Below are 27,373 nucleotides of genomic sequence, written 5' to 3' on the forward strand. Positions count from 1 at the left end.
TGACTGGGCATTGTGCTTGAGGGCACTTACATGTGAACGCTTACAGATGTGGGCGCAACAAATTGGGCCTCACAACCTGCTCTGGCTGTCTCAGAAATTGATTCGTATTCAAATTTCTGTCCTTTATCTTCAGGACTTCTCTAGACTTCAAGCTTGTAAAGATCAGATGAAGAGTTCACAGTAAAGGTGATGTTTAATAACTATTTGGGAACTCTCTACACTCAGATGAAGTTCATCCTGCAGAGGTCACTTGAAGCACTGCCAGCCCCAGCAGTTCTAGCCACTGCTCTGCTGCTCTTCTCTAGCAAAAGTGGCACACTTTTGTGTTCAGATACAAAACAACCAAAAATCCTTATCTGTAGTATGTGTTCTTTCCTTTTGGCAGAACATGACAAACATCTGTTGCACTGACTACATCTTGATGGTGTAACATGAGTTCTAGTTCTACTGGGGACCATGTCCCTTTCAGCCCTCCTTTGACTTTCCTTCTGTGCACACTCTTGTATGGAGAAGGTGGGGAGAATGATGTATGATTAGCTCTTGACATCAAGTTAGGATAAAATGAGTTATACCCTTGGAAATGAGAAGTAAGAAGTTCTCAGTTCTACAGTTTGGATATAGCTGTTACCTACAGGCTGTACTTAGAGCTGTTACTTAATGCACTGCTGGATTGTGATACTGTAGTGAGAAACATAGCATAAAAACCTACGTTGATTAACTCAGCAACACAAGCTTTCAGTGTGATCTGGAAAATAGCTTCAGATATGCATAGGATGCAACACTGGATAACTAGTAGGTGACATTTCTGCATAGTAAATATACGTCTCTCCTTTTTTTCCCCCTCATTTCTCATTACTATCAATCCATGGCTCCAAATGTTAAGTGTTGGTTATTATAGATAGACAAACATTTCTTAGTGAATATACTCAACGATTATCATTAAGAAATAATACACGTTAAGAGTTTCTGTTCTTTTGCTTTGCCTGTGATTAACCCCAATTGTACCAGCTGTGTCTGGCTGCATTTCCTAAGGGCCTGTCTGCCATCTTTGCACAGCTTAAACACAGAGCAGAAAACTGAACCTTGCCCCTTTCAGCCACTCCCTGTTACTCTGTTTGCCCAAGGTAAGGGAAGGCTGTTCTTTTAAGGATAAACTTCTGTTTGATACTATTCAGAACCTGGTTAAGCATTCACAAACAGCACTTTGTAGATTTGTTTCTAGCTGTTTATTCGTGTCTGCATCATCTGGCTTCATGCGCTGCAACACCAACAGAACTGCTATGGCTGTAAAGCAGCATGGCAAGAAAATTAAGGTATTTTCTAGCCATATCAGTTCTTCAGTCTGATTCATTGCATTGCTACAAAAACAGCTGAGATGGTGTAACAGCAGGCAGGATTAAGAAGGTGAATGCATGATCAGGAGTTGGGGCAAATGAAATTGGTGTACACACCAACACTGCCACTGAACAGTTGTTCACACTTTCTGCTGTCCACCCTTATACACCCTGTGACAATGTTTTCTACTTTCTGTGAAATGTTTGAAGGCTTCCATACTGGTTGAATCCCAAGAAAAGATAATAACATTAAATTAAACAATGTAATCTGCATGTAGTTCTAAGCTCAGTTCAGTTCTCACTGAGTTCATTGTTTCAAGCTCCATACCTTCTTAGTGGACTTCTGTTGCCACTAAATTTAATGGATAGAATTTTGGGATGCTCAGGGCCTGATGCTCGGTCTCACCAAACATTTACAGCTATTCTTTGTATGTATATGTAACAATTGAACAACTGTAGGTTCAGAGCAGCATCAAATCAGATCAGCTCGATTATTCCTGAAGAGTTAATGTAAGCATTGCTTGTGAGAAAAGGCCTGCATTTGAAGAATGCAAAGACAGAATCCTCATAGCCCCCAAAGTGTATTACAATACGAATTTCGAGGAAACCCAAACAAACAAGAAAAAAACCCAAGTCGACTTGGCAAAAAACAAAATCTGTTTTTTTTTTTTTTTTTTTCTGCTTGTATTTTATCATCCATTTAAGTAATTTTATTAGTATTAGTGATTCAGCAAGTAAAAAGAGTATAAGGCTGTGACAGGAATTTGTGATAATTCTGTAATTACCATGTGGGCGGACTAACAGCTTTTTATCAACTACATGCTAGCTTTAGAAAAGTAAATAAAAAACGTATACAACCCTCACTGCCTCTGACATTAAGAGCTGGCAGGAAAAGTACAAAGCAGAGTCCTTGCATCTGAACAAGCTGTCATAAAATTATTTTCTGTTGTAGCCTGAGGACCAAGATAACATTTGAAACATGGATATTGGGATGTCAGCAGTCTCTTGATGATGGTACTCAGTGGGTAACAGATTAAGTTTCTATGTAGGGATGTCATTTACACAGGGCAGTTTTGCAGGGGACAACATGGAGTTTACATGCATGGAGAGTTTTCCAGTGCCTGACAGTGGCTGGAAAGTCTTCAAGCCTGTAACAGAGCAATGGAAAATACAGTTTAACCCATTCCAGTGCTCAGAGAGGTCTTGACACTCTTTAAATCACAGAAAAGCATAAGCAAGGCACCACAGGCTGAATTGTCCAAGTATATAATGCTTTTGAGTATAATTTAATTCTGGGACTGCAGCACAACTGAAGGAGAAGCCTTCTCTAAGGAGAAGGCTGCAGTGTGTGGGAGCCTGCCAAATAGCATATCTCTGAATGTCTTAATTAATTGCTAGCTAGAGTCTGTGATGAGATCTTGTCCAGGAGGCATTGTATTAAAAGTGCAAACTGTTATTAGAGTGAAGAGTAAGACTGTTCCTGCCAAGGCAACATTTCCAAAGGAATAGAGCCTCTGGAGTGAACTGCCAAACAGCACAACTGTACTGCAAACAGAAAACCATCTGAAGTTTGGGGAGCCCAGGGGTATGGTTCTTATATATTGATCTGAGGAAGCCATTCCATCTCTTACTTACAGAGGTAATGAAACAGCACAGGGAAACCAATAGATGTGTATCGGTTATGTGTGTAACTTCATTGGTTAACCAAAATCTGATGCCTAGCTATATTGTTCTTTTGAATATAATAATGCAGTGATGGACATTGGCTTAGTTTTGTACAGTTTGTTCCTCAATAAATATCCCAGTATTTTCTCAGTGTCGCCAGTAGCATTGTGTCTTTTTCTGCAAGGACCATACACCAAAGCATACAGAATTCATAAACGAATTTTTAGCACCACTCATAGTATACCTTGTTAAACACTTTTGCAGGATTGGATCATTTGCCTATGTTCTCAGCCTCTTGAAAACAGTTGCTTGGCTTATATTGTTGCAGTTTAAACTTGGGAGTAAAAAATTGTCTGTATAACTATTATTCATAATAGAATGAAGCAATTGGAATGAACCGATCAAAATGGAAACCAGAATAAAAACTACTGACCTAGAATTGTGTTAATTACTCCAGAGATATGTGACATTTCCTAAGTGTTCAGACCTTTGAAAGGGTAGAGTGATACACAGGGGCTGTTCCTAATGTGGGACTGTAGTAAAAGGTCAGCTGTCAAAAACAGACGAGGATGCAGACATGTCTAGTTGTGTGCTGCCTATGTATTTACCATTCCTGAAGGCATAAGGACTGGGTCACTGCAGCACACCATAAATCTTTGGAACAAGGGGCAGGGTTTTAGTTTGTGCAATCCTCTGAGTAAGGAGTATTGAGAAGTCTGGCTTGTTTCTTATGTGATACTTCAATTGCAAACTTTTTGGATCAAAGTCTACCTGCATTATTTATTTGTACAGTCTCACTCAGTGGAGACTTGCTTATATGGATCTTCTATGCGTGCTTTGCGATATAAAATAATTAAATCAGTGATGATTGCTTCTTTTCTCTTTCAGTGACTAAAAATGAAAACAAATGAGCCAAGTTCATTTGTTGCTTAGCTCTTATCTCATATGCATTCTCCTGATACGTCACCACAAATGGTATTGGCACTGAGAGCTAAGATAGAAGAAATGCTCTTTTCTTTTTGTGATCCAAAACACCTGGAGTAACTTTTCCATGGTTGAGATATTTTATAAATTGAGCTCCCGCAGAAGAGTTCTTAGCACAGGAAAAGCAATTCAGATTCACAATCATGTGGCATTATTTCTTTACAGACTTTTATTTGGTAAAGTTTCCTCCTTCATACTGGTCACCTTAGAGAGCCAGAAGCACAGACAATCTTATTACAAGCAAATTGCCCTAATCAGTTTGAGAACAATATTCAGCTAAGCAGCTATTTCCTTTTCACTAACAAATTATGCTATTTCTTGTGGATACTGAGGGTTATAACTATAGAATAAACAATGTAATTTTTGATGGTATCAGGCAACAGCACAATTACATTATGGTGTGGTTACAGTAGTATCTCATGTCACGATTTCTTCAACATCAGTAAATACAGGAGGTTCACATTGACCCATCATCTTCAACCTACAGCCATAGAACAATCTCTTTCAGTTGTGAAGATTCACTTCTTTGGGGGTCTTGCCCTCAAATGAATCTACGAAATTATCTAGGTTTTTTATTTTCTGAGCCAGATGTTTTCACAGATCTGTAATAATTGTAACATAGGACTGCATTCTCACAAGGCTCAAAATATGTTCCTTCACTTCTAGTCTTTAATTGTAGCATTTTCTGCAATCCCGCTTTTAAAATTTCAGGCTTTGTAACCACCTGTCTCCTGTTTAGTATCCAGTTCTTGTGTGTTGCTGATGGACCCTCTACATACTCTGGATTGCCTGCTCACCCTGCTCTGCCAGGTCACAATGAGCTGGTTGCCCACAGATGCATGTGAGCTTCTGTGAATTACTGCCTTGACTTTCAGATATTTGACTGAAAGTTGTTTCATTAATAGTTGTGTGGAAACCATACAGTACATATCCTTGCTTATACCTTCTTTAATTCCTTAGTTGTGAAAAATAGAGAGGCAACACACCTCCACAATTTAATAGTAACTGTATTTTATACTTTATATAACATTTTCCATCTGTAAAAAAGATAATGGGAATCATAATACATATTTTGCAAGCACAAAACTGAGGCACTAAAGATGAAGTGAGTTGTGTGTATTCACATAAAATCAGTGGAAGCTAAGAATATGGCTTTTGTCTTCTGACTGCTAGGCTGTTGAAAAGTACACAAAAATCTGTCTGTCTAGCAAGTCCTTAGGTGGGACTCAGTGCAAATCAGTGAACTGAGTGTGTGAAACAACCTGCTGTCCTTTGGAATCTCTAACGTAATTACCAATAATCCCTGTTGCACTGACTGAAATAAGTTCATTCTAAGCCAATCCTGTGTGACAATCTCAGTGCCAGTCTTCATTTTGCTTAGCATCTTGCACTGTCTTGCCAGTTCTGCATTAAAACCTTGGTTTTCATAGGCTAATATAGGATAATAGCAATCTGTTCAGGAGTGACACTGCTATGTAGCATCCCAGTTAAACAGTGAACACCATTAAAAATATGCACAACACATTCTGGATCTCCAAGTGCTCATTTAAACCCTAGATTTACTCTAATCAAGGCAGCTTATTTGTCCTGGTACAGAACAAGCTCTTGGATAATTCATAGTTTATGGATTCACATTACATCCAAATTTTTCTTACTTGTATGGCATACAGTGCTGCTGTGTCTTCAGTACAATTCACTTTATATCACATTGCCCAGAGTCACGATGAACATACAGATGTAAATGAAATTACAATAAGTTGGTCCCTTGTTACTGTGTATGTAGTCTCCAGTTTAAGATGGGTAGAACACTACTCAGACCCTTTTATTTATTTATTTATTAACTTCTGAAGACACAGTAACTATCCTGTTCGTGGCTGGTGACTAAAGCACTCCTTGGGATATTGTGCTTGCTGGATCAGCTTTAAATACTGTTGGTTCAGTGTGTTGCAGGGTGGAACAGAACATCTTAGGTATGGCAAAAAGTTTCAGTTAACTAAAAAGCTTTATTAGTTAATCTTTGCTAATTTGTTTTGACTGAAGCAGTCTACAAAGTATTCCTACAAGCAATTCAGCTGGTATATCCAAAAGGTGGGTAATCCTAGCAACCCTTACTTCCAAGCAGCTGAGGCCAATGGTCGTTCATCTGGCACAGCTGTAGCTGGATGAAGCTGCATGCCCTCTATCAAGATAGGCAAGGCAAAACAAAAAAAATCCAAAAAATGAACTGGGTTCATTTCTTCTCCAGCCTCTGAGATTGCAAATACCTGCTACCTACTCAAGTTAGAAGGCTTACTTGTGCTGTGTAAAACACCCATGATGCATGCCTGACCTCAGAAGTACAGTTGCAGGGCAACAAGAAAGGGGAAAAAAAACAACTGATTTTTCTTTCTTTGCTAAAGCCAAGACCAAAAGACTTTATATTGCAACACTGCAAGTCAAAACGCTGTGAATCGCATCAAGTTTTTATCGTGCTGAAGATTCTCAGTTAAAATTCTTCTTCCTAAAATGCCCACAGGTAAGGGAAAAGCATTTAGAGGGGCTGACTGCTTCTGCTCCATCTCCATGTCATGGTGAGGCCTCTCTCTGGGCATGTCCCCCTGCTGCCTTTAAAAGCCAGGACCCCTGCCTCACTGCAGGGCACATGAAGGTGGTACAGAATGGAGGACACCTTTGGCTATGGATTTCCTGCAGACATCTACCTTCCTTATTACCAACTGTGAGTATTTACTGCGGGAATTCAAAAGCAATTTTTGAGGCTTAGGTGTTACCTTGTGCTTGCACAGGGAGAGTAGCAGCTCTTGTTATTGCTGCGGCTGTGGGGGCTTAAAGCCCACATACTTTTCTTTTTATGTGCTTTTGGCCCTCCTCTTCCATGAGAAAGGGGATACTGTAATAATTCATCTTTCCTCTGAGAGAAACAGTGGGAAGCACAGGCGTGCTGCTGCCTTCATGCGTCCTCCATCCTCCTCCCAACCCGGAGAGCTAGGAAATCCAATCGCGGCTCTGGAGAGGATTCACCCTGCGGCCTCACGGTGCCCATCCTTTTCTCTCCCCACTTCCTCCTCTCCAAAAGCTCAAGGTCATTCCAACCATCTCTTCAGGGAGGAAAAAAACAAAACAAAACAAAAACCCCACTGCAAAGACGGGGCAGTCCCGGTGCACCCCGCTGCCTGAGGTAAGCGCTGCTGGCCGGTGCTGCCCTCAACCGAGAGCTGCCGCCGGTGCCCTCGCCGCCCTGTCAGACCTCTCGGTATCCGCGCACGGCTCCAGGCGCAGAGCGGGAAGGGCCGGGAGGGGAGGGGCCGCCGGCTGCCTCCGTGGCAGAGCTGCGCGGCACGGCAGGGAAATACGGTGGTCACTGCCAGCGAGAAGGAGCCTTTCGCGGCAATACGGTAACGTGAGGGCGGGGCGGGTCCCGTCTCGTCGGCAGCTCTACGGTCCCGGATGCGGCCGCGCCGGGAGAGGGCGCTCTCCCTCTCTATGGTGTCTCTCCGAGGGGCGGGCCCCGCGCCTGCGCGAGGCGGGCTCGCTGCCCCCCCGCCGAGGCCGCGGTCCCGGGCGCAGAGAGGCGGCTGTCAGCGATCGCGGCGCCGCCGGTGCTGAGGAGCGCGCCTCGCCCCGCCCCCCTCGGCCTCCGCCGCGCCGCGGGGGGGCTGCGCCGCCGGCACCTGCGGGGCTCCGCGGCGGCAAATGGTGGGGCCGGACGATGGCGGAGCTCCGGGCGGCGCGGCCGTGCTTCCCGCGGGCCGGCAGGAGGCGGCGGCGGCGGAGGAGGAGGCGGAGGAGGAGGACGGGGAGCGGGATGGGAGCCGGGGCCTGAGCCGCGGGAGCGGCGTGCCGGCGGCGGGGCGGGAGCGGCTGCTGCAGCGGTACCTGGCGGCGCTGGGCCCGGCGGCGGGCGGGCGGCGCTGCCCCGAGAAGGCCGCCAACGGGGCCGCCTGCGCCGTGGGGCCCCGCGGGAGGATGACCAACGGGGACGCCGGCTTCCTGCTGCCGGGCGGGCCGCCGCCTCGGGAGGAGGGCGAGGAAGAGGAAGCGAAGCTGCACAACGGGGGCTTCCTCCTCTGCCCGCCTGGCCCGGGGGGCGGCACCGCCGCGGGCGCGGCGTTGGAGGAGCCGCTGCGGAGCTGCTGCCTGCGGGGCGAGGCGGGAGGCAGCCCCCCCAGCGGCCCCGCCGCCCCCGCCTTCACGGACGTGAGCCTGAACTCTCGCAACACGTACGAAGTAAGCCGCCGCCGCAGTGCCCCGGAGCACCTGCCTCCCGCCCCGGAGCCGCCGCAGGAACCGGCCGAGAGGGCACGGCGGGCGGGCATCGCCGGTGCCGGGAGCAGCTTGGCCGAGTTCTTCACCAGGTACGGACGGGAGGGCCGCCCTGGTCCGCCTCCGGTCCTTGGGCCGCGGCTCTGCCCCGCGGGGGCCGTGTGCGGGGCTCGGAGGTAAAAGTGCTGTCACCGCTACGGAGCCGGTGCGCTTACGTGTGAGCCCGCTGCGTGCACCGGAGCGCTGTGCTGTCTGGAGGAACCCAGGGGTGCTGGTGATTAAACTGATGGTAAATAAGGCGAGATTCTCCCTGTAGAAGCTCTTGGTCGTGCCGTGCAGGAGGTGCGTCCTGGCTGTAATAATTTACAGCACGCTCTGTTGGACTTGTCCTTAAAGATGGGAGTTAACATTTGCTGGTTTCTGTTCTTTTGCTCTCCAAACCCCGCGACTTCATTTGTTGTGTTATAGTTGCTCTGGTAGCACAGAGGGTTGTTAGAAGGCAGAATAAGATTAAACTTACTAACTGAAAAGGGTTGATGTGGAAAGGCAGTGATTAGGAAGGCATGATCCCAAACAGAAATGGGCCTCTTTTGCATGCCATTGCAAAAGGGAGGAGGTGGGCTCAGGACTGAGCATAGTGGTGTGAGCACAGCTGTTATGCCTCTGCTTTGTGCCAAGCACGGACTGTGAGTTGGTCCCCTGTTCCCACTGTTTCCTGTGGGTGTTTTTCCCCTCGTCCCCTTTTTTCCCTACTTTCTGTGCGCTGCAGTACATTGCCTTCCCTTTGCTTCCTTGTTGCTTTTTGCTCCAGAGCTTTTGGAGAACTTTGGCTCCTAGAAAAGCCAGGACTTGGCGTGCCATGGAAGTCGTTGTCAGCAGACAGGGACACTTTCAGTTTTCAGTATAATATCTGGAAAAACTTAATTGCATCTGTTGTGGCAGAAGCCAGAGTAGTGACACTGTGGTGAAGGATGAGTTTGCAGGATACTGTTTCATAGTCTCTTGCTGGCCCCGCTGGCTGTGCCAGGTGAGCAGTGCTGGCCTCAGGGACTGCCAAGCTCTGTGTATGTGTTGGTGAAAGTGTTGTACAGCACTAGGCAGCCACAATGAGATTCATTAATGAAGTCCGGTTCTAGTTTTTTTTTTTTTACTAGTTGTTTTTTTTTTAAAGCCCAAGCTTCTCATACTTGATGCTCTTGTGTGCAAAATAACACGAGTTTGTGTTCTTGATTGCTTAGAAAAGTAGTAATAAAGGAGGCAGTCAATTCTTCTGACCTACTTCTGATGTTTTAAAAGCCTGGACTTCTCACTTTCTTAAAGTGCTTGGGTTTGTTCAAAACCAATGGTTGCCATTGTGAGTGGGTTTTTCTCCGGTTCTTCACAAAGAGAACTTTGCCTTGACTCTCAGCAATAGGGACTGCATTTATTGGAAATCACTCTATGATTGAATGCCCAGCTCTTGTAGACCTTCCCCCACAGGTGATTGCTGAATGTTTAAATCATCAGGGAGTGGTAAATGGTGTTGTTCTCCTGAACTTTAGATTGTGCTGTGTGGAAGCATCCTATGAAGAGTCTTTGTTAAGAGGGCAGCTCACTAATGCTTTGTCAGGGCACAAACATTTTTCTCAGCATTGGAGGAAATGTGTGGGCTGTGCTAAATGCAGGTGTGTCTTGTATAGGATGCTTCATGCTTGTAATGCTCTTTGTCTAGTTTACAAGCTGTCTGAAATTCAATAGCTCTTATGTTTTCCCAATAACTGTAATTATATGGCCCTTTCTTTTAAAAGGTGGTGCTATTTGGTTAAGAACTGTGTGAAAGTGAGGAGCAAGTCTGTATGAAATCTCTGTGTTGTAACTGCCTGACCAGATGAATTCCCTCACCATGGCAGATCTGGGTTAGGAGGCCGCTCTCTCCAGCTGCTTATTTCAGTCTCCTTAGCTATCAGCCTGGCCTGCTCTGTAGCTTGCTGAAATGATCCACGTTCTGTCTTTGTGTCACTGAACTGGAGGAGAAGCTGCTGAAGGGAGGCAGGGGGAAGAGAGCAGCTGTGCAAAATGCTCCTTGTGTGGTTCTGCTGCAGGGAGAGTGCCTGTGCCCTCCAGGTGGAGGGAAACTTTCCCATTATCTCAGAAAAATTGTTACTGACAGGGCTTGCAGATATTTTTCAGTGAGCGTGGAGTGTAGTATTTCACCCTGGGTTCTTATCTTGTATGCATGCCAAATTGCTAATCCTATCAACTCAATGCTAACAGCTTTTTAATGGAAAATAACAGTTTTTGCTGCCTTTTTATTCTACTTCTCTGTTTCCCTCAGTGTATGAAGTGGGATTCCATCTCATGTGGGGTGTATGGAGCAGAGAGCAAAGCCCCTCATCTCCGCTGTGCTGCTGCCACGGTTGGGTGCCTTCTGGAGAGTCAGCTCTTGCTCTGTTGTACTCCTGCATAGGGTTCGTAGCACAGCTGTGTGTAGGCACTGTTCAGAGCTCTGTGGTCTTGCATAGCAGCTTACAAGTGCAGTGTTCTCTTCTTAGGTTATTCAGCTGATTTGTAGATGGTCCCAGTGGCTTACTGTTGACCACAGAATAATTCAGTGAGCAAGGGCATTAAATGGACAGTAGAATTAAGGCAGGGGTGATTACCATGGCTGCAGATCCTGCACCTCTTTTAAAGGTGATTTTACTTCATTTTTCACACGTATCTTGTCAGGCATTTTCTCAACTCTTGCAGCTATTGTTCCTTCCTGAACTGCACTGATAAGTGTAGGTACCTGGTAGCTGACAGTTCCTGATTGCTTTCTGAGCCCTGGGTTCAAAGCTTAATGTTGACAACAGCAGTGGTACGTCCTTTGTTGTTGTAAAGCACCATTTTCCCAAATGCTTGTTTTCCAGAATTAATCTAACAAGCTTTTCTTTTTCTGATAAGATCACAAAGAACTCAAATTGTAATTACCACTGCTGGTAGGTCTTCAGAATTTGCTGTGAGCAACAGTGCAGTAGGGTTGCAAAAGCATGTATGGTGTTGGCATACATGTGCTTATAGAAACTGCCTTAGCCTCATCCTTCCTCACTCAGAACTGCTGCACTTACTGCCCAGCAGTCTTGAGAAATCTTCACTCTTGAAGGTGGTAAAAAGCTGAATGGAGTTGATGTTTGTAGGAACAAAGAACTGAGAAACTGCTCAAGCCCACATTTTGTAAATGCAGTTCTGTGATTCATTCAGTAGGTAGTTCTTCACAAGCTGCTAATCTTCTTGCTTGGGAAAATGACCTTGACAGAGACTGTAGAGTCTGCAAAACAGTTCTCTGAGCAGTGCTGCTCGTGTACTGCAGACTGTAGGTTACTTTCCATTTGTTATGGAGTAGCACTTGAAGCTCTTTGAGCTGTCTTACACACCTCATGTACAGTTGCATCTTGTGAATATAGAATTGATAGTTCTATGTGTATGCAGAGCTTTTCTGGTTCATAAATGGCTAAGAATTTCCAGGGAAGGAACTGCCCATCTGTTTTGGGGGTTTGGGTCCAAAAAGAATTGAGTGTGAACTGTCCTTGCTGCCACAGATCTTCCGACCCTTCTGTATGTGCCAAGGTCAGAAAGCTGATCGATGGGATTTTGTGGGATTTAATCTATATTCATGTATTTCCTTTACCTTCTTGTTGACGTCCTGAAAGACTTGTGTGTTCTTTTTTTGTCCAGACCTAGGGGATAGAGGTGAGAGAGAAAGGGAATGGGGATTGCAGAGCTTCTAATAGGTCAAGGAAATATGGTGACATTGGTTTCGGAAAGAGGAATGACAAAGAAGGGTTCAGGGACTGAAACAAATCTTGCCCTCAGAAATTGTGCGGGCACTTCTCACCTTTCTGTTTCTGTCAGACCAAGTTTTTTGTTTGTTGTAGTTGTTACTGTTTTGTTACTGAAGTGATCAGCAGATGCTTACAACTGTTGAGAATTACAGCTGCCTGGAGTAAGTGGAAAAGAGCACCTGAACCCAAAACTTCAAAGAATCGCTTCAGCCACTGTTCTTTTTCCCTGAGTTAGAGACACATTCAGTTTCTTAGAAATAAGAAAAAGCATTCATATGATCAAAATGTAAACTTTTCCATAGGTTCTTCCCACACGGTTCACTAAGAACAATTTGTTTGTGAAGTTGCGTTGACATGGTGGCCAGTTTCTGGCTTTCAGTCATATGAATGACAGATATTGGCAACTTAAGGAAGTGCAGTCTCCAAAGTAAGACAAACAGTAGTAAATGCTTCAGCTTCAAACTCTGCTAATAACTGCATACATAGAAAACTTTACCAGAATTGTATGATTTTCTTACTGCATGTATAAAAGGCTCTCCACAAGTGTTCTGCTGTAGCAAAGTTATTGAAGTGGCAGCAGCTTTGTTCTTATGAGTGAACTCATTCTGAGCAGCTTAAGAAAACTAGCAAGCTCTCAAGGTCTGGTAGCTGAAAATAGCTGTTAGACAAAGTTTCACTCCTAGCCCTTGTGTTGTATAGTTTTTAAAGGGTGTTTTGTCTCTTGCTATTTGCTCTTCAGCTGGGAAGAAAGAGTTTTTTCTTTTTTGGGTGATAGGCAGTGCTTTAAGCTTTCTTCGGGTCTTGATGGCTCTGTGCTTCTCAGTCTCTTTATTATTGCTTCCTAAGGAAGTGAGACTGCTTCATGCTGTTTCATGCTGCATCCTGATAGCCAGGTTTGTCACAATTCTCTGAGACACAGTGGGCTCTTATATGAAGATACTACGGGTTTTTGAGTGAAGGGTGGGTGGAAGGAGAAAGCCTGCTGCTGGTTGGCACTGTGTTGGCGGCAGCTGTGCAGAGCGCAGTGCTTCTGACCCCACACTGGGATGGCAGTGTGAATGGTGGGTGCGTGCTCTGTGGGTGGATTTCTGACTTCAGCGAGGGGAAAACTCATACCTGAATTTTTCAGGTATGAGTATTTTTTCATACTGAGAATAATACCTGTAGCCTGTGGGAGGAAGCTCTTGGCAGTTTTTTCAGACAGGCTTGCTGCTGCTGCCTCCTCTGTCACCAGGGTCTGGTTTGTACTGAGTAAGACGTGGTAGGAGAAGAGTGACCAGCATACTGAGCTGCTGATTCTACTTTTCTGCTTTTTGCAGCATGGGAGAATCAGCTGTGGCTGGGTCATCCCCAGCAATGCTCAGTTTTCTCTCCTACTTCAGTTCCTAGTGCAGCCATCAGTGTATGATCTTGTCTGTGCTGCTGCTGGGCATTAATGAGGATGTTTGTATGCTGGATGCCAGAATTCATTAGCAGGTAAACAAGCCATCAGCTACCAGAGGTATTTGGGCGGTTTGTAGCTGTGAAAGGGAAGTGGAGCAGATTGCAGAGCTTGCTGCTCCTCCTGTTCTGTAGGTAGCTGAGGGGTGGCCTGCAGAGTATCTTTCTCGCTCAGGCTCAATCAGGCTGCCTGGAGCAGTAAGCACCATGAGCTCAGGGGCAGTCCCTGAATGATACTGCCCTGTGCTGAGCTTGGATCAAAGATCTGTAGGCTGTGTCAGAGGTGAAGACATCTCACCTTTGTCATGAAAATGTATCTTGGAATGGAGTGTTTAGACTTTCAGTATAGTGCCTGTGTTGATGATAAAGCTGCTGACTTCATCTTAATGAAAATGAGTCACAATGAGAATGGTTTTAGGTAGTTTTGCCTTATTAGGTTGGGGATAATTGGAGATGTCTTGGTGAATAGATGTAAGAACTTCTGTTGTCAGATAAAAAAGGGAATGCCTCATATCTACTGCTGGTATCTATCTTCACATCTTATGTGAGCTGCTGCAGCTTGTCAAGCTAGGGACTGACATATATGTTTGGCTTTATAGGATGAGTGGTATGGGGTGGCTTGACTTGTAAGGTATAGAGTGTGGGAATGGACACAGCAAAGGCATATGGGACGTTATTGATGCAAGGAAGAAAAGGGGCTTCCCCTTAGTGGAGCTGAAGCAGCTGTTGGGTGGGTGGGGAAAGGGCTCTTCTGATACTGTTTTGTTCAGGGCATGTTGCTGGCTAACCAGCTGTGGCTTGGCAGGAGTACGTTTTCTTGGTTGTTCAAGAAGTAGCTACAGGTGCTCGACTGGGTAGTAAAAGTTCTCCGTGTGGCACACCTCTGTGATGTAGGATTTTGAGTTAGACTGCATGGGCAAGTGGCAGTCACTGTTACAAAAGATTAACTATAGCATTTGTTAGGTATAATGCCTGAAGAGCTGCTGAGCTGCCCAATTAAATATGAAGGTGATAGAGGAGCTTGGCACACAGCTCTGTTTTGCTAGCTCACTCAAATTATTGTGAGCCTGCACTCATTGTCGTTCTTTGCTCTTTTGGTATTTGGGCATCCTGAAATTCACCTTCTGCTACCTGTGTTTCTGACTACTTGAGCCAGTTTATAAAGCTAACCTGTGCAACACCTCTTTGTTAGAAGCATCATTCAGACTTCTAAAACACTGTTTGCCAGTGAATGTTCTGGACAGGGTGTTCTGCGGTATTGCTAAACGCTGCCTACTCATAAAACTTCCAAAATGTTCTTGTGTCTGTAATAAAACCTTTCGCTACCAGAGTCTGTAAATCCACTTTGGTACTGGTATCAGCCAGGAGGAACCTGAATGGTACAGCTGATCAAATTTAGGTTCTTCAGTGCAGCTCCATGGTGATTTGTTTGTCTGGGTGTCCTCAGCAAGTGGACAAAAATCTCTTCCTTCCCTACTCAATTGTTCACAGCTGGCAGTTTATGAGATTTCAGGTATATCTAATTGAGGCTGAGGCTTTAGATACCATTTCTGTTGGTGTTGCTGATTCGTGTTTCATTAAGAAACTAGAAACCACAACACTGTGAGCTCGGTCCTACAAGAACTTAATGCCTTAATGTCTATAAAAAGCCTGGGATATACCTCTTCTAACTCTTCAGTCACACAGCCATCTGGATAAGCACTACCAAGTGCACCTAAGTCACTTCCTGAACAACTTTTTTTCTGCCAGTTTAGATGTCACAGACCTATTTTGTACACCTACAAAGCTTATTTAAAAATGAACTATAAATGAAGTAAGAACAGACTGTGTGCACAAGCAGAACTGTGTTTTTGTGGAGATGCAAAATCAGTTTCATCATCCTATGTACTCAGTATTTCAGTGAGTTTGACTTTTTACTTCAGATTGCTTTTATTCATCTGGGAATTTTATTGGAGTTGGTAGATTTTAACGTACTCATGTTATTGCAGGCTAGTTTGGCTTTCCAGTTTTTTTTTAACTCTTTTTTTTTTTGTCATTTTAGTTAAAATAAAAAGCAAACAAACAAAACCCAAAAGAAGATTCAAAACCAAGCAAACAAAAAATGAAACCAAAGCCAAAGTGAAAATCCAGAACACAACACCACCCTCTGAGCTGTTTGTACTCCTGCAGGGTGCTTGTTTGCAGCATTATTTCCATGTTGGATTCCCCTCCTGAGCCTTCATGATTCTGTAACAAAATGTTATGTGGGAGGGAGACAGGAAGCTCACGATGATGGATGTGGTGCTGTTTCTTTCCCGTTGGTATCTCGCTTCATTGGATTTAATGTGAGAAAGTTGTCTTATACTGTGTCTAATATCAGGTAGTAGGATGTTCATTAAAAAGGAAAATAGAACCAGCTCTCACTTCCTTTGTTGGTTCTTGTCGCTTTCAAATCTTGTTTTCTCAGTGTTTCCCTAGGTGGAGTTGTGATGATTTGATTCTCTGATATGCAAAAAGAAGTAGAATGGTTCCTTGGCTCTACTCTGATGGAGGAGGCAAAGCCCTGCTGGGATCCCCATGTGCCTTAGCTGACTGAGTGCTGTCAGATTGCTCTGCCTCGAGAACATCTAGTTGTAGCTGTGTTGCTAGACTTGCTGGCTAAACAGCTGGGCTGGTTTTCTGGGTAGTGACATTAGAAGAACAGTGTGGAGTAAGTCCCGCTTGCTAGGACTGTATTTTAACTTCCTACCTTGCAACTTAGCTGCGTTTCACTGTTTTCTTTTTTGTTGTGGCTCCAGCACAGTTGCCACTTCCTGCTTCTCTATACCCACACTGTCCAGCAGCCTCTCTATTCTTGTGGCCCTCAGACTAACCGCACGTAGCACATGGGCTGCAGGTTGTGGTTTTATGGTGGGAGTGGAAGGCTGAATTAGAAACCTCATCTTGGTTTAAAGCTAGAGGGCTGGAGGCAGTTAAAGGCTGTGAGTACTGTTTCTTAGTGCTACTGTTAAGATTGCTGGACTCAAATGGGAGGTGAATAAAGTTGATTGCTATCAGTAATACAGCGCTGTATCTCTACACCAGCAGAGCTGTTTTCATGATGAGTCTTCAGGCAGGCTCCTCTGAGTCTCAAAGCTGAGGCTGAAAACCCAAGGGTGTGCGCTTAGAGCGGACTGAAAAGCAACTGCAGGTTTTGTTGGGTGCCCAAAGCTGTGAAACACTCATAGCCTGTTGTTACCTGCATGGCACAGAGCTGTGGGAAGGGAAGACAAACATGTCTGATTCCACTATAACAGTAGCAAGGTGCTATTCAAGCAGCGTTTAGACTTCACCAATTTATCTTAGCAGCAAAAGTAATTTGGAAGGGAAAGGCAGGATGGAAGCAAGCAATTTGTGTGCTGCAGGTACCAGGAGGGCGTGAGCCTCCTTGGGTAAGGAGAGAGCAATGCACCTGTGTGTGTCACTGCAGCTGCTGTAGCTGTGTGATTGTGGGAAACGGTAGTGTAACCCAAACCCTGTTAAGCATAGGTGTTTTGCTGTGTGGTATCGATGATATTTTACTCTGTGGCTAGAGGTGGTTTTGTTCTTCTGGTACTTCAGCAGGTGTATGGTTTGAGAGCACTTCTATGCACTAGAGTGTATACAGTATACAACTAGAAGGGAGAAAACATTGCGCGACTGTCCCTGGGCTTCTGTTAAATGGAACTTCATTCAGCGAGTCAGTGTGATGTCTCTGTTTCTCTTCAACAAGCATCATTGCTCAGTTTCGCAGTGTTGGTTTGTCAAGAAGTTTTGAAATTCTCAGGTGGATTTTGAGAGTCCTTATCAAAATGCTATTTTCTGGGACTTTTCCTAGGATCTGCAGATCTCATGAATATTCTAAGCAGCAAATGCAGTGCACTTCCTGCAGCTCAGTGAATGCAATCTGTAAGCATTCACAGATGCTGTTCATTAAACAGCGTTTTTGTGAGGCTTCCCTGTTGTCACCAGCACATGAGGAGATGTGATGCTGTTAGCTGCCAAAATAATGTATTAAGAGTGTGCTTCCATCCTGGGTTAAGCAAAGCTTATTTGTAAACCGCCCATTAATTACTCTTGGATTAGAATTCCTGTGTGAGGTTGATTCTGATGAATGATGCAAAGCTTGATCAGCTTTTTTACCTTCAGAAGGCTCAGATTTTTATGGAATTCTAAATCAAATGGTATATTTTTTTCTTTTGTACCTTCATGGAAAAGCAAAAACAGTTCTTTCGTTAGTTCAGTACACCACAGAACACGTGGAACTGTATTCCGGAAAGCTTGTTGTAGTGTTGGGTTGCGCTTTTCTTTTTTAGTGAAGTTTCTTAAGAGCCACAAACATGCTTTTTTTAAAATGTGGAGATATTAAAGCCTTCTGTATGTTTACACGCCGTACTTTTAAATCTACCAGTTTCCTGGTTAATCATAAACCAGCTCTGATATGGTGGCAGATTGCCATCAGGGTTAAATCTTCCACTTGCCCCTGGGTGGGCAGCAGTGAGGTGGTGCAGGCAGCATCCCGTAGTGTGTGCAGCACCTGCATGGTTGCAGTGAGTGCAAGGAGACAGCAAAAGGGAAAGAGGCAAGCGGTGTAACTTAGAGAAAGCGTATCAGGAAGGGTCTTGGACTTAGAACAGAGGACAGGAAAAAAATGGTTCCTACTGTGACCACGTGATGGGTGGCTTTCTACAAAGTAATTCAGCAGCAGGGTCATCTGTCTGCTTGAGTGTAACTGCATTAACCATTGGCAAAGGATGTCTGCTAAACTGGAGCTGTGTGTGTTTTCCCTGGTTTTCTGGTCCATGTTACGAAAGTTCAAGAAATTTAACAAAGTTTGTGGAAAATGTTAGTGAATATAGTAGTTCCTCATTTCTTTTTTTAAATTTGTGTTGCACAGGGACTTCCAGAGTTTTGCTCTTCAGTTTTCAAATAGCCTGTTAAACCCCATGCAAAAGTGTAGAAGCTGCTGCATGCTCCGAACTTACAGTTGAGGAAGTGTTTGGTATTGCTGAAACAGCTTTGGTGTTGCATAGAGTAGCTTAGGATTCCAAGGTTAAATTGAATGTTAAGTAATTCTGTGTTAGTATCCAAGTGACTGCAATGAAAGATACTTCACTTCAAGTTAATTACTTTAAAGAGAAAACGAAGGTAGCACATTGTGTTTGCTGAGCAGTAAATCTCTGTAGTGGTGAATTCAGTTCAAACTCAAAGTGAATAAAAATATTTGTGTGCACAGTAAACAAAAATAAAGCCTTCCTTTTTTTTTTTTTTTTTTTTTTTTTTTTCCCCCCCCAGAAACTTTTTCACTAAAAGGACAAAGGAACTCAAACCTGCTGTCCAAAGTGCTCCTGGCTGGAAGTTGTTTGGAAAAGTGCCCCCCAGGGAAAACCTTCCAAAAGACTCCAAAATAATTCAGCAGGTGAGTGGGCATTGCATGACTCTAGGCAGAAAGCTTGGAAGAATTAATACATAGGTATTGCAGCTCTGTTGCCATTGTCTCCATATTCCTGCTACATGGCCGTAGGGTGCTCTGTGGGATCTGTCTAAAGGATGCTAGCTACTGAGAAGGAGGAGTTGGAATTTTATGACTGTTATGTTCCTCAGCACACCTCAGTGCTTATAAAGCATTGATACATGTTGGAAAGTGTAAACTCTGTAAACACTAACACTGTTTTATGGCTGTTTAAATCAAAACGTCAACACTCTTACTAATTATCCATAAAATGTTGCCTCATTTAACATGGTACAATTTTGTAATGGTTAAATGATTGCAAAATACTGTAGTCTTCCTTTAAGGTTCAAACCTGAGTTAATTTGCCTGTTTTGTTCAATAGGATCCTAATTAGGCTTCTATATTGTTTTCAAGCTAGCTAATTCACTGTTTCAAGCTAGATAATAATTTAGCAGAATTTATCCTATAAAAGCGTTCTTGAATAGTGTTACAAAACCAATCTTTTTGGATCTAGCTCATCTTTCTGTAGTCCTTGCTTCTTGCCTGTAAACTTGTTATGTCAGTAACTGGTGAAAAATGGCGTAGAATTCGTGTCATCTTTCACTTAGTTTTTTTAAAATCTCACTTGAGCTTTTTTTTTTTTTTTTTTTAAATTAAAAATAATTGCAGCAGTGCAAGTTGAACTTGTTTGGGATTTACAAGGGTACTAGAGAAAAGTAATTCGAATTTCTGTCCCTTGATGCCAAGTTTTGTTACTGTGTCGATTCTGCATTTTCACTCCAGTGGCTGAAATAATAATAAAAACAGCTCAGTCTTTAAAGATGAGGAATTGGTAATGTATCAGTAAAGTTAACATACAGTGCCAAAGCTGAGAGGTTTTTTCACTTAAGAAATATGAATGTCTCTTGTGTTAATGAAAACAGTAACTGAATCTCTTGAGCTGCTTTTTCCTTTGTCTCCTCTCTTAAATTCCATATGAGCTGATGTGTTTGGCAGGTGCAAATAGCTGTGAATGAAGCAGTGTTCAGCCATCTTTTAGAAAGAGCTTCATGGTGAAAGAGGGCCTTTTGGGAGCAGCTAAAGTGAAAAATAAGAGGTTGTTTTTGAAGGACTTCAGTGTAATGAGAGTTGTCACACAATGAAATGTAGGAAAATAAGGAAATGATGAGATTGCTGCAAGTACCATATACTCTAAATTAAACTAGATGCTTTTTCACCGCTTTCAAATATGCTTTTCTCATAGAAATGTTTTATTTTTTGGCAGGAGAGGGCAGGTGTGTTTAGTCTGTATGCAGATGAATGCTCTTGGCCTTGTGCTATGAAAATGCCATGCTGAAAATCCAGATGTTTCGTCCATCTTGTGAAATGAACATATGCACAATGCTTACCAATCATCTGCTTCCTATTTTCTAGCAATGAAGATGTTTGTTTGACAAATGAGTTAAAGTCTGCACAAATATTTTTCTTATCCTGTTGTCTCTTAGTGACTGTTTTTCTTTTAAACTGTTATTTTAAAATGAGTTTTTTAACTTCTCCAAAGTGTCAGAAAAGCAGAAATATTTAAACAGTGCATTGCCTTTAGGCATGATTGAGTTTGTCTTGAAGACTATTCATGCGGCTTATGTTAGAGTGGTTGCCAAATTAAGATCAGTATTGGATTTGTATAATCTGGAGTGTTGTGTCAATAATGGGTAATATTAGGTTCTAAATCAGATAAAGCGTGTATGGTCTTTAGATAAAGCGTCGTGATCTGGAATTCACACTTAACGAAAGTAAGGATCGTAACTAGTGGCATATTAACTACAGAGTTAGATCTACAGTATCTGAGAACTTGATTGTTAAAGTGGGAGAGAACCCTAATGTATCCATATTTAACATAAAGTGTCTAATATACATGTGTAAGTGTTACAGTATAGTTCCTTGTGCTATGTCTTTGAAGAAATGGCAAAAATTTTTATCAAAAGGATTCAAATTTGTTAATCTGGCCATAGCCTAGAATGAATATAGGCACACATTGTTAATGACAGTGAGTGGAAAACAGCATCTGCTCTGCAAGTGGCTGACTGAGGTCCCCAAACTCAGTTCTTCACTATTGAGGATGCATCCAAAAGGGAAGCAGGCAAGAATGCAGTTACAAGGCCTGTAAAAGCTGATACAAGCTTCATTTGTCCTGTTAACCACTATTCTGCTACCTGATTGGAGATGAGCCTTGGTCTTAAATTTCCATGTTTCTGTCCTGGCTGATGAAAGCTTCCCTTGCTACTTGTTTTGGTGAGAATGACAGTAAATTCATGATTGCATCTAAACTAATAAGTCTGTCAATAGGAGTTGCTATATATGCCCTTGCAGAAAAGTCCAGTGGTGATTACAGTGTCTTGAATAACTTCATCCAAAAGTCTAGAAACTTAATTTGGGATACTCTTTCAGGCATTTTTCAGACGACAATGTTGCCAGCTCTGCCTTCAGAGACTGTCTGATGAGCGCAACTGTAAATTTCTCTGTAGTTTCATACCATATGTGGAAGATAATTGCTCTACCCAAAGCACGCTGCTGAGCCTGCATGTTTGTGGAGGTGGCAGAGCCCCTCGCAGCTGCGCTGCCATCAGCATGCTCAGGGTGCAGTGCTCAAACTCCAAGTGGGCCAGAGGCTGAAAGGTCTTGGCAGCTGCCCCTGCCGGCGCTCAGCTGCTGGCATGCACTGCTCCCCTTGGACTTGGAGCTGCCCAGGCAGGATGTGATTAAGGCCAACTCTTTTACTGGACATCTCCCTCCTCTGGGCTTCCTTCCTTTGCTGTTTTTTATAAAAAGGGAAAATAGCAATTCTTTAGGATTGCAAATGTCACGTGCATTTGATAGTTTTAGGAAGTGTGCCTTTTTCATGAACTGCAGCTAATAAAACTGGCTGTTACGAGATGTATGTGGTCATTAATGATCAGTTGGGTACATTCTTTTCAGTCTGTAAAGAAATCTGCTTTCAATTAGACCTCCGAAGTATTTTAACACAGAAGCATTTGAAGCCAGAACTGATTTGCAGGATGATGTGTACTGACTGAAGGGCAAGTTCTGTTTAAAAAAGCAAACTGAATTTAATTTTCTGTCCTTATGGTTAAAGAAAAGTCTGTATTAGTGATCAAAATGATTCTCAATATCAAACCATTTCATTTAGCTCTTTTGTTAAAGCACTCTTGAATATTTTTTTATTAATTTGTTTACAGTTGTGAAACTTTAATGCCCAATATGCCCAAAGTAAGGAAAACTCAAAATGTGTGAATATGCACTGCAAGGCACAGAAATGGATTTGGTATATGCTTCACTTCATCAAGACTTTTAATGGAGTATAGCCAGTAACAGCCTTATATGAAGGGGGGCTTCTGTTCATGTTGACACATGAAAACTTGCAGTAATTTATTGATTGCTTCTTTGAAAGTAAAGTAAAATAATCTTTTCCAAAAGCTGTCACCTTGTACACAAAATGGCAAGTTATTAACTGTAGGCCATCAATTAAATGCTAACTGTGATTTAGATGTTGTCTAGTGTAGTATCTGTCCTACAGCTAACCTTTGAAAATAGTGGGTTTGGCTTGCTCTGAAATCTCAAAAACAAACAAACAAAAGCTCACAAACTGAAACACCACCTGTATTTGAGGACCGATAAACTTGTGCATATTTTTCCAGTGTTGTTATATCCCATCTGAAATCTAACAGTGAAATCATTCACTGAATCAGCACAACTCCCATGGTCTCCCAGGGCCAAGGATTGTCTGAGGCTGCTCTTCAGAGGAACAGATGTGTTTTCAATCAGCCTTCAAACAGCTCGGGCCTTCTGACTTGCAGTAGTAATGCTTCAAGCCAGTCACTGTGGTTTCAATTTAAGCTGTGCATTAAAAAGTGCATGACATGTTTGTCAGCAAATCTAAGGGTGGGGTATCTGAAAGAAGTACATAGATACAAGGCTGAAAGGTTTTCCGTGAGTGATTTTTATCTAGATAGAGGTCACGCTGGCTCATCTTGCACATGCTGCTGGAAAGGCAGAAGGAGAAAGGCAAGAGTTCTGCCTGTTCAAATACAGTCAGAAATACACTGGTAACAAATTTCCCTGAGACAGGGATGGACAATGTTGTTTAGTCTTGCAAGGATCACATAGCACCTAAGTAGCATTTAGTTTGCTAGTAGGGGTGAAAAGAGTGTGACGTTCTTATTTGCAGATGTGGCAGTTAGGTTCTCAAGAAACGTCTATCATCTTTCCAGAGTGTATGTGCAGTGAGAAATGCTGTACTACAGGTAAAACATTTGTGTTTAGAAGTGTTTCAAAGACCTTCCCCCGTAATTTAGGCTTCAGTAATGATTATCTTGTCAACAAAGTGGTAATGAAGCTTGTAGGATCTCAAATGCTCCTCTGTTTGCAGAAAGTATATAAAATACAGTCCAGTTGCAAAGACTTACCCATCTGCTTTGACAAGGAAAATTTGTTGAGGAGAACTTCTGAATCTGCTTTTTGACAGGATGATTCCTTTTCTACTGGGTCTTTGAATTTCTTTAGCAAAAGGGTGACAAGAGAATTGTGTTTTCTTTTAAGAATTAAGGTTTTGCAGGGTAAGCAGACAGCTTGTTAAGCTTGATACGCTATGGTAGCAAAGTCATTGTTCAGGTTGACTATATCAAATTCCAAGAGCACAGAAATTAGCAAAAAGATGCTTTTGACATGGTAAAGATGTACACATTAAAAAAAAAAAAAATTGTATAAGTTTTAGCTTTCTGAGGCTGGCATAGTATTTCCATACTGAAAAGGAGAAAGTGTGGCAGCATAGATGGAAGCCTTTGGATTTCTTTTCTCCTATGGTATGCATGGTGCAGAAAGAGGTCAGTAACAACACTGAACTTGTGATGAAGAGCTTAATTCCTCTCACTCTTTCTAGTACTGTAATAAAATTCTTCTGAACAATGGCTTTATCTGTTTAGGCACTCCTTTTTAAGCTTGAACTTTTCCATTAGATCGCTGGGTTCAATCTAGAATGGAAGCCTGCGGAGCTTTGGTTGTGTAGGTATAGGGTCTGCTGTATCTGGACATGCTTTTGCCTGATGACCTTGTTCAAATACAGTACGAAGGGTTACACATTGCTATTTATAATCTTAAATCTTTCCCTTATATCCCAAGTGACTGTTTAGAGCCTCACAACCATGTCCAGGTTCTCAGCATCTTGTTGGTGAAGTTGAAGCGTGGTGCACTTCTGAGCTCTCAATGTAGAAATACTGTCAGACCGTGGTGTTGGAAGGTGAGGATTAAAGGCATTCAGTTGGGTGCAAAATGCAGTGTAAGATGAATGGGAGGAAAAATGAATCATGAAGATGCAGCTTCAGAGCTAACAGTTTCTGGAATGTCGGATTCTAGACCATGATTTGTTCTTTCCTTTCTCACAGTGTACCTGCTGAGGGTAGTGCTGAACTAAGTGTAATGATTACAGGTGCTGTGGTCTAGGGGAGGGATGTTGCATCAACACCTTTTGTTATTCACTTGAGAAAAGTGCTATGGAAAAAGATCTTTTGAGAAAAGGTGCTGTTGGAATAAACTACATGACATCACTTGAAATAAAAAATAACCTAATGGGAGCTTATACATCTATATACATCTTGCTCAAGTGTGTAGTCTTTGTATTTTTTTTGTGTTTTGAGGGCTGGAGGAGGAGGAGCGGCTGCATCTATTTTTTTTAAAGATAAGCACTTGATGATAAGCACTTGAATTTAAACTTCAGCTTGCATGTTGCTGTATTATAACGGTCTTTTCCTTCATTTATTCACTAAGGCTTTGCTTCTGTTTTTCTCATTAGGATGACAGTTCTGGCAGTCTTGCGTCAATATCTGCTCTCAGTCTGTTAAACACAGGGGTATGGAATTTAATATGTTTTTTTTTCTAGTTGTATTCAATGCCATGCATGGGACTATGTAGCACTCATTAAAAATAGAACAAACATCGCATTTTCACAGTAGCATGAATATTTTATGGCACTAACCATCAACTCATTAGATACCATTAGTAAAAAAACAAACAAACAAACTTTCACACATAAATCTCACTAACAACTTCAAGTGATAGAGTATTGTTTATTAACATACTGCATGTTCTTGAATAGCAGAAGGTAGAGTAAATTACTGTCAAGTTCTAGCATTACCTTTGCTTGTTGTGCGTCCTACTTAATGGTAACAGTTGTTAAAATGACTTAAATCTTTATTTTTGAACACTGTATAAATTTGACAAATTGATATCCTCTAGAGTTTTTCCCATCTCAAGTCACATGAGCAGTAGCACTTCAGAATTCCAGATGCTTTTAATCATACTTTCCAGTATAAAACTGGAACTGTAGAAAGGTGCAGCTGTTGAAACTTTTGTTATGTGGTGTTATATCTTCCATTTGCTGTGACTGGTTTTGCTTCTGAAATTGGTCCAATGCATCTGCCTCTTTGAAAAATCTTCAGTAATCCCACGGTTGATGTTAAACAGGAATAGCACAACTTTGCTGCTTTTCATTCTGTGGATCTGTTACTGTATGTGAAATAGAGCAGTAATGTGACTGCTCACTGATATATAATGCCTGTGGCTCATGTTACATGGTTCAGGTTCTCTCATCTCTTCTTTATTGGGCACAGAAGCCCATACCTTCGTGTGTTTTTGTAAGCAAATAGAGATGAAACTTGATGCAACTTATGAAAAATCCATTTGAGGAAAAATAAAGTAAGTTAAAGATGAGAAATGATGATGTTATTTGGAAAGTTGATCTAGAAACTTTTCAGCATCAGTTTGGTTGTTCTCTCCTATTATGTGAGACATGGTATTCTTCCCTGTCTGTAATCTGAAAGTAAGAAACAAATGTTCTGTTTGTCTGAAAGCATCTGCTTTCTTAGTTCTGAAAAAAATACCTAGAGCATGACTTGAAAATCTTTCAGTGGTATCTGTTCTTGCTATAAACACCATCTTGTTTTTAAGCGTCTTACAGCCAATTCAGGTTCAGTAATTCTAACATACAACTTGGAGATTGGTGTGCAAGAGGTGGTTCTTATGCATTAAGCAGAATTTCTGCTTAAATAACTTAGTTACCAGTTTTACCAAAATGACGTAGGGTGCCTTTCTAAGAGACTCAATTTTGAAAGGGAATTTTAAAAAGCTGCAAATTGGAATATCTTTATCATAAGCACAGAGGCAGATCTATTAGCAAAAAACTTCCTGCCCCATTTACCTATTACCTGTCTTTAGGTTAATAGGCTTATCTGTATTTTAGTAGGAATAAATACTGGAAATTCTAGTCTGTCTGCATATCAGAGTGCTCTTACTAAGTTGTCGTAATGCTTTTCAGGAAAAACATGCTTTTAATTTGTTTGCAGCTTTATGAACGACAGTAGATGAGAAGATGCAGTTCTGGTATTAATAAGGAGACAATTAAGAATGGGTGATATCTAGATTAGATATTAGGAGGGAATTTTTTACTCAGAGGATAGTTGGACACTCTCTGTGGCCCGGAGAGCTGTGGATACCCCATTTCTGGAGGTGCTCAAGGCCGTGCTGGATGGGGCCTGGGACCCTTACCTGGTGGAGGGCACCCAGCCCATGGCAGTGGGGTAGGACTGCATGGGCTTTGAGGTCCCTTCCAACCCAACCATCCTGTGATTCTGTGAACTATTTTTGCTTGCTATTAAAGCTGATATTTATTTTTTATCTATTTTGAGATAGGCTGCAATAAAGAATTTTTAGGAACAAAATTACTTGTTGTGATACATGTAATCCTTCCAAAATGGTTATTTTTTTATCCTGTGAGCATGTCTTGCAACTCTTGAATCTTAGCTGTCAGTTGTTCTATCCTGTGGGCGCTATGTCCTGCATCTTATGTTCTTGCCTTGTCAGGTGTTCTAAATTGTATTTTTTCCTTTGAAGTAAAATTCTGTGTCAGCTCTAGCTTTATATTCAGTGCTGAGAATTTCAGATCCTTTATCAAATGCTTATTGGTATCCCTTAAGTCTAGTAATACAAGGAGAAACCCATTCCAAAAAAAGGAAAGAGTATTTTAGTTGCTCAAGTTAATGAATTTCATGCATGTCTGAAGATTCTTGGATCTAATCTTTCATAGTAGATATGTTTATTGAGCAAGAAGCATCTTTCCATGTGGAGCTTCTGATATTTGGAGAATGTTTTGTCTAGGGAAATGTACAACCTTGACAGTTTGAGCTTGAAGTTATTTTGGTGGCTGTTTTCTAGTAATGCTTAGAATTTCCATGCTACAAAAAAACCGAATGTTTGTAAAGCATCTTTAGTTCCAGTAGCACAGTTGGATAATGACTTCTGCCTTTTGTGGAAATCACTGAAGATTTTTATGCCTTTTCTCGCCTGTTTCTTACCTGTTACTTTTGATAAGTGTGTCAGTACCTAGCATATGTGACAGCCAGATACACTAGTAT

At 42.3% G+C, this 27,373-nt stretch overlaps 1 protein-coding gene across 1 annotated transcript in view; it reads left to right on the plus strand.

Moving 5' to 3' along the window:
- Positions 1-7,646: 7,646 nt before the first annotated feature.
- TBC1D12 (TBC1 domain family member 12) overlaps positions 7,647-27,373 on the plus strand; it is a gene marked incomplete at its 3' end in the record, with an annotated part of 33,148 nt that continues 13,421 nt past the window's right edge. The window contains exons 1-3 of the mRNA XM_079536464.1: positions 7,647-8,335; positions 18,776-18,899; positions 24,757-24,813. Coding sequence (XP_079392590.1) covers positions 7,674-8,335; positions 18,776-18,899; positions 24,757-24,813 — 843 coding nt within the window. The 5' untranslated portion in view covers positions 7,647-7,673. The remainder of the gene's footprint in view (positions 8,336-18,775; positions 18,900-24,756; positions 24,814-27,373) is intronic.

The sequence above is a fragment of the Tetrao urogallus genome, assembly GCF_951394365.1.
Source record: "Tetrao urogallus genome assembly, chromosome: 5".
Lineage (NCBI taxonomy): Eukaryota > Metazoa > Chordata > Aves > Galliformes > Phasianidae > Tetrao > Tetrao urogallus.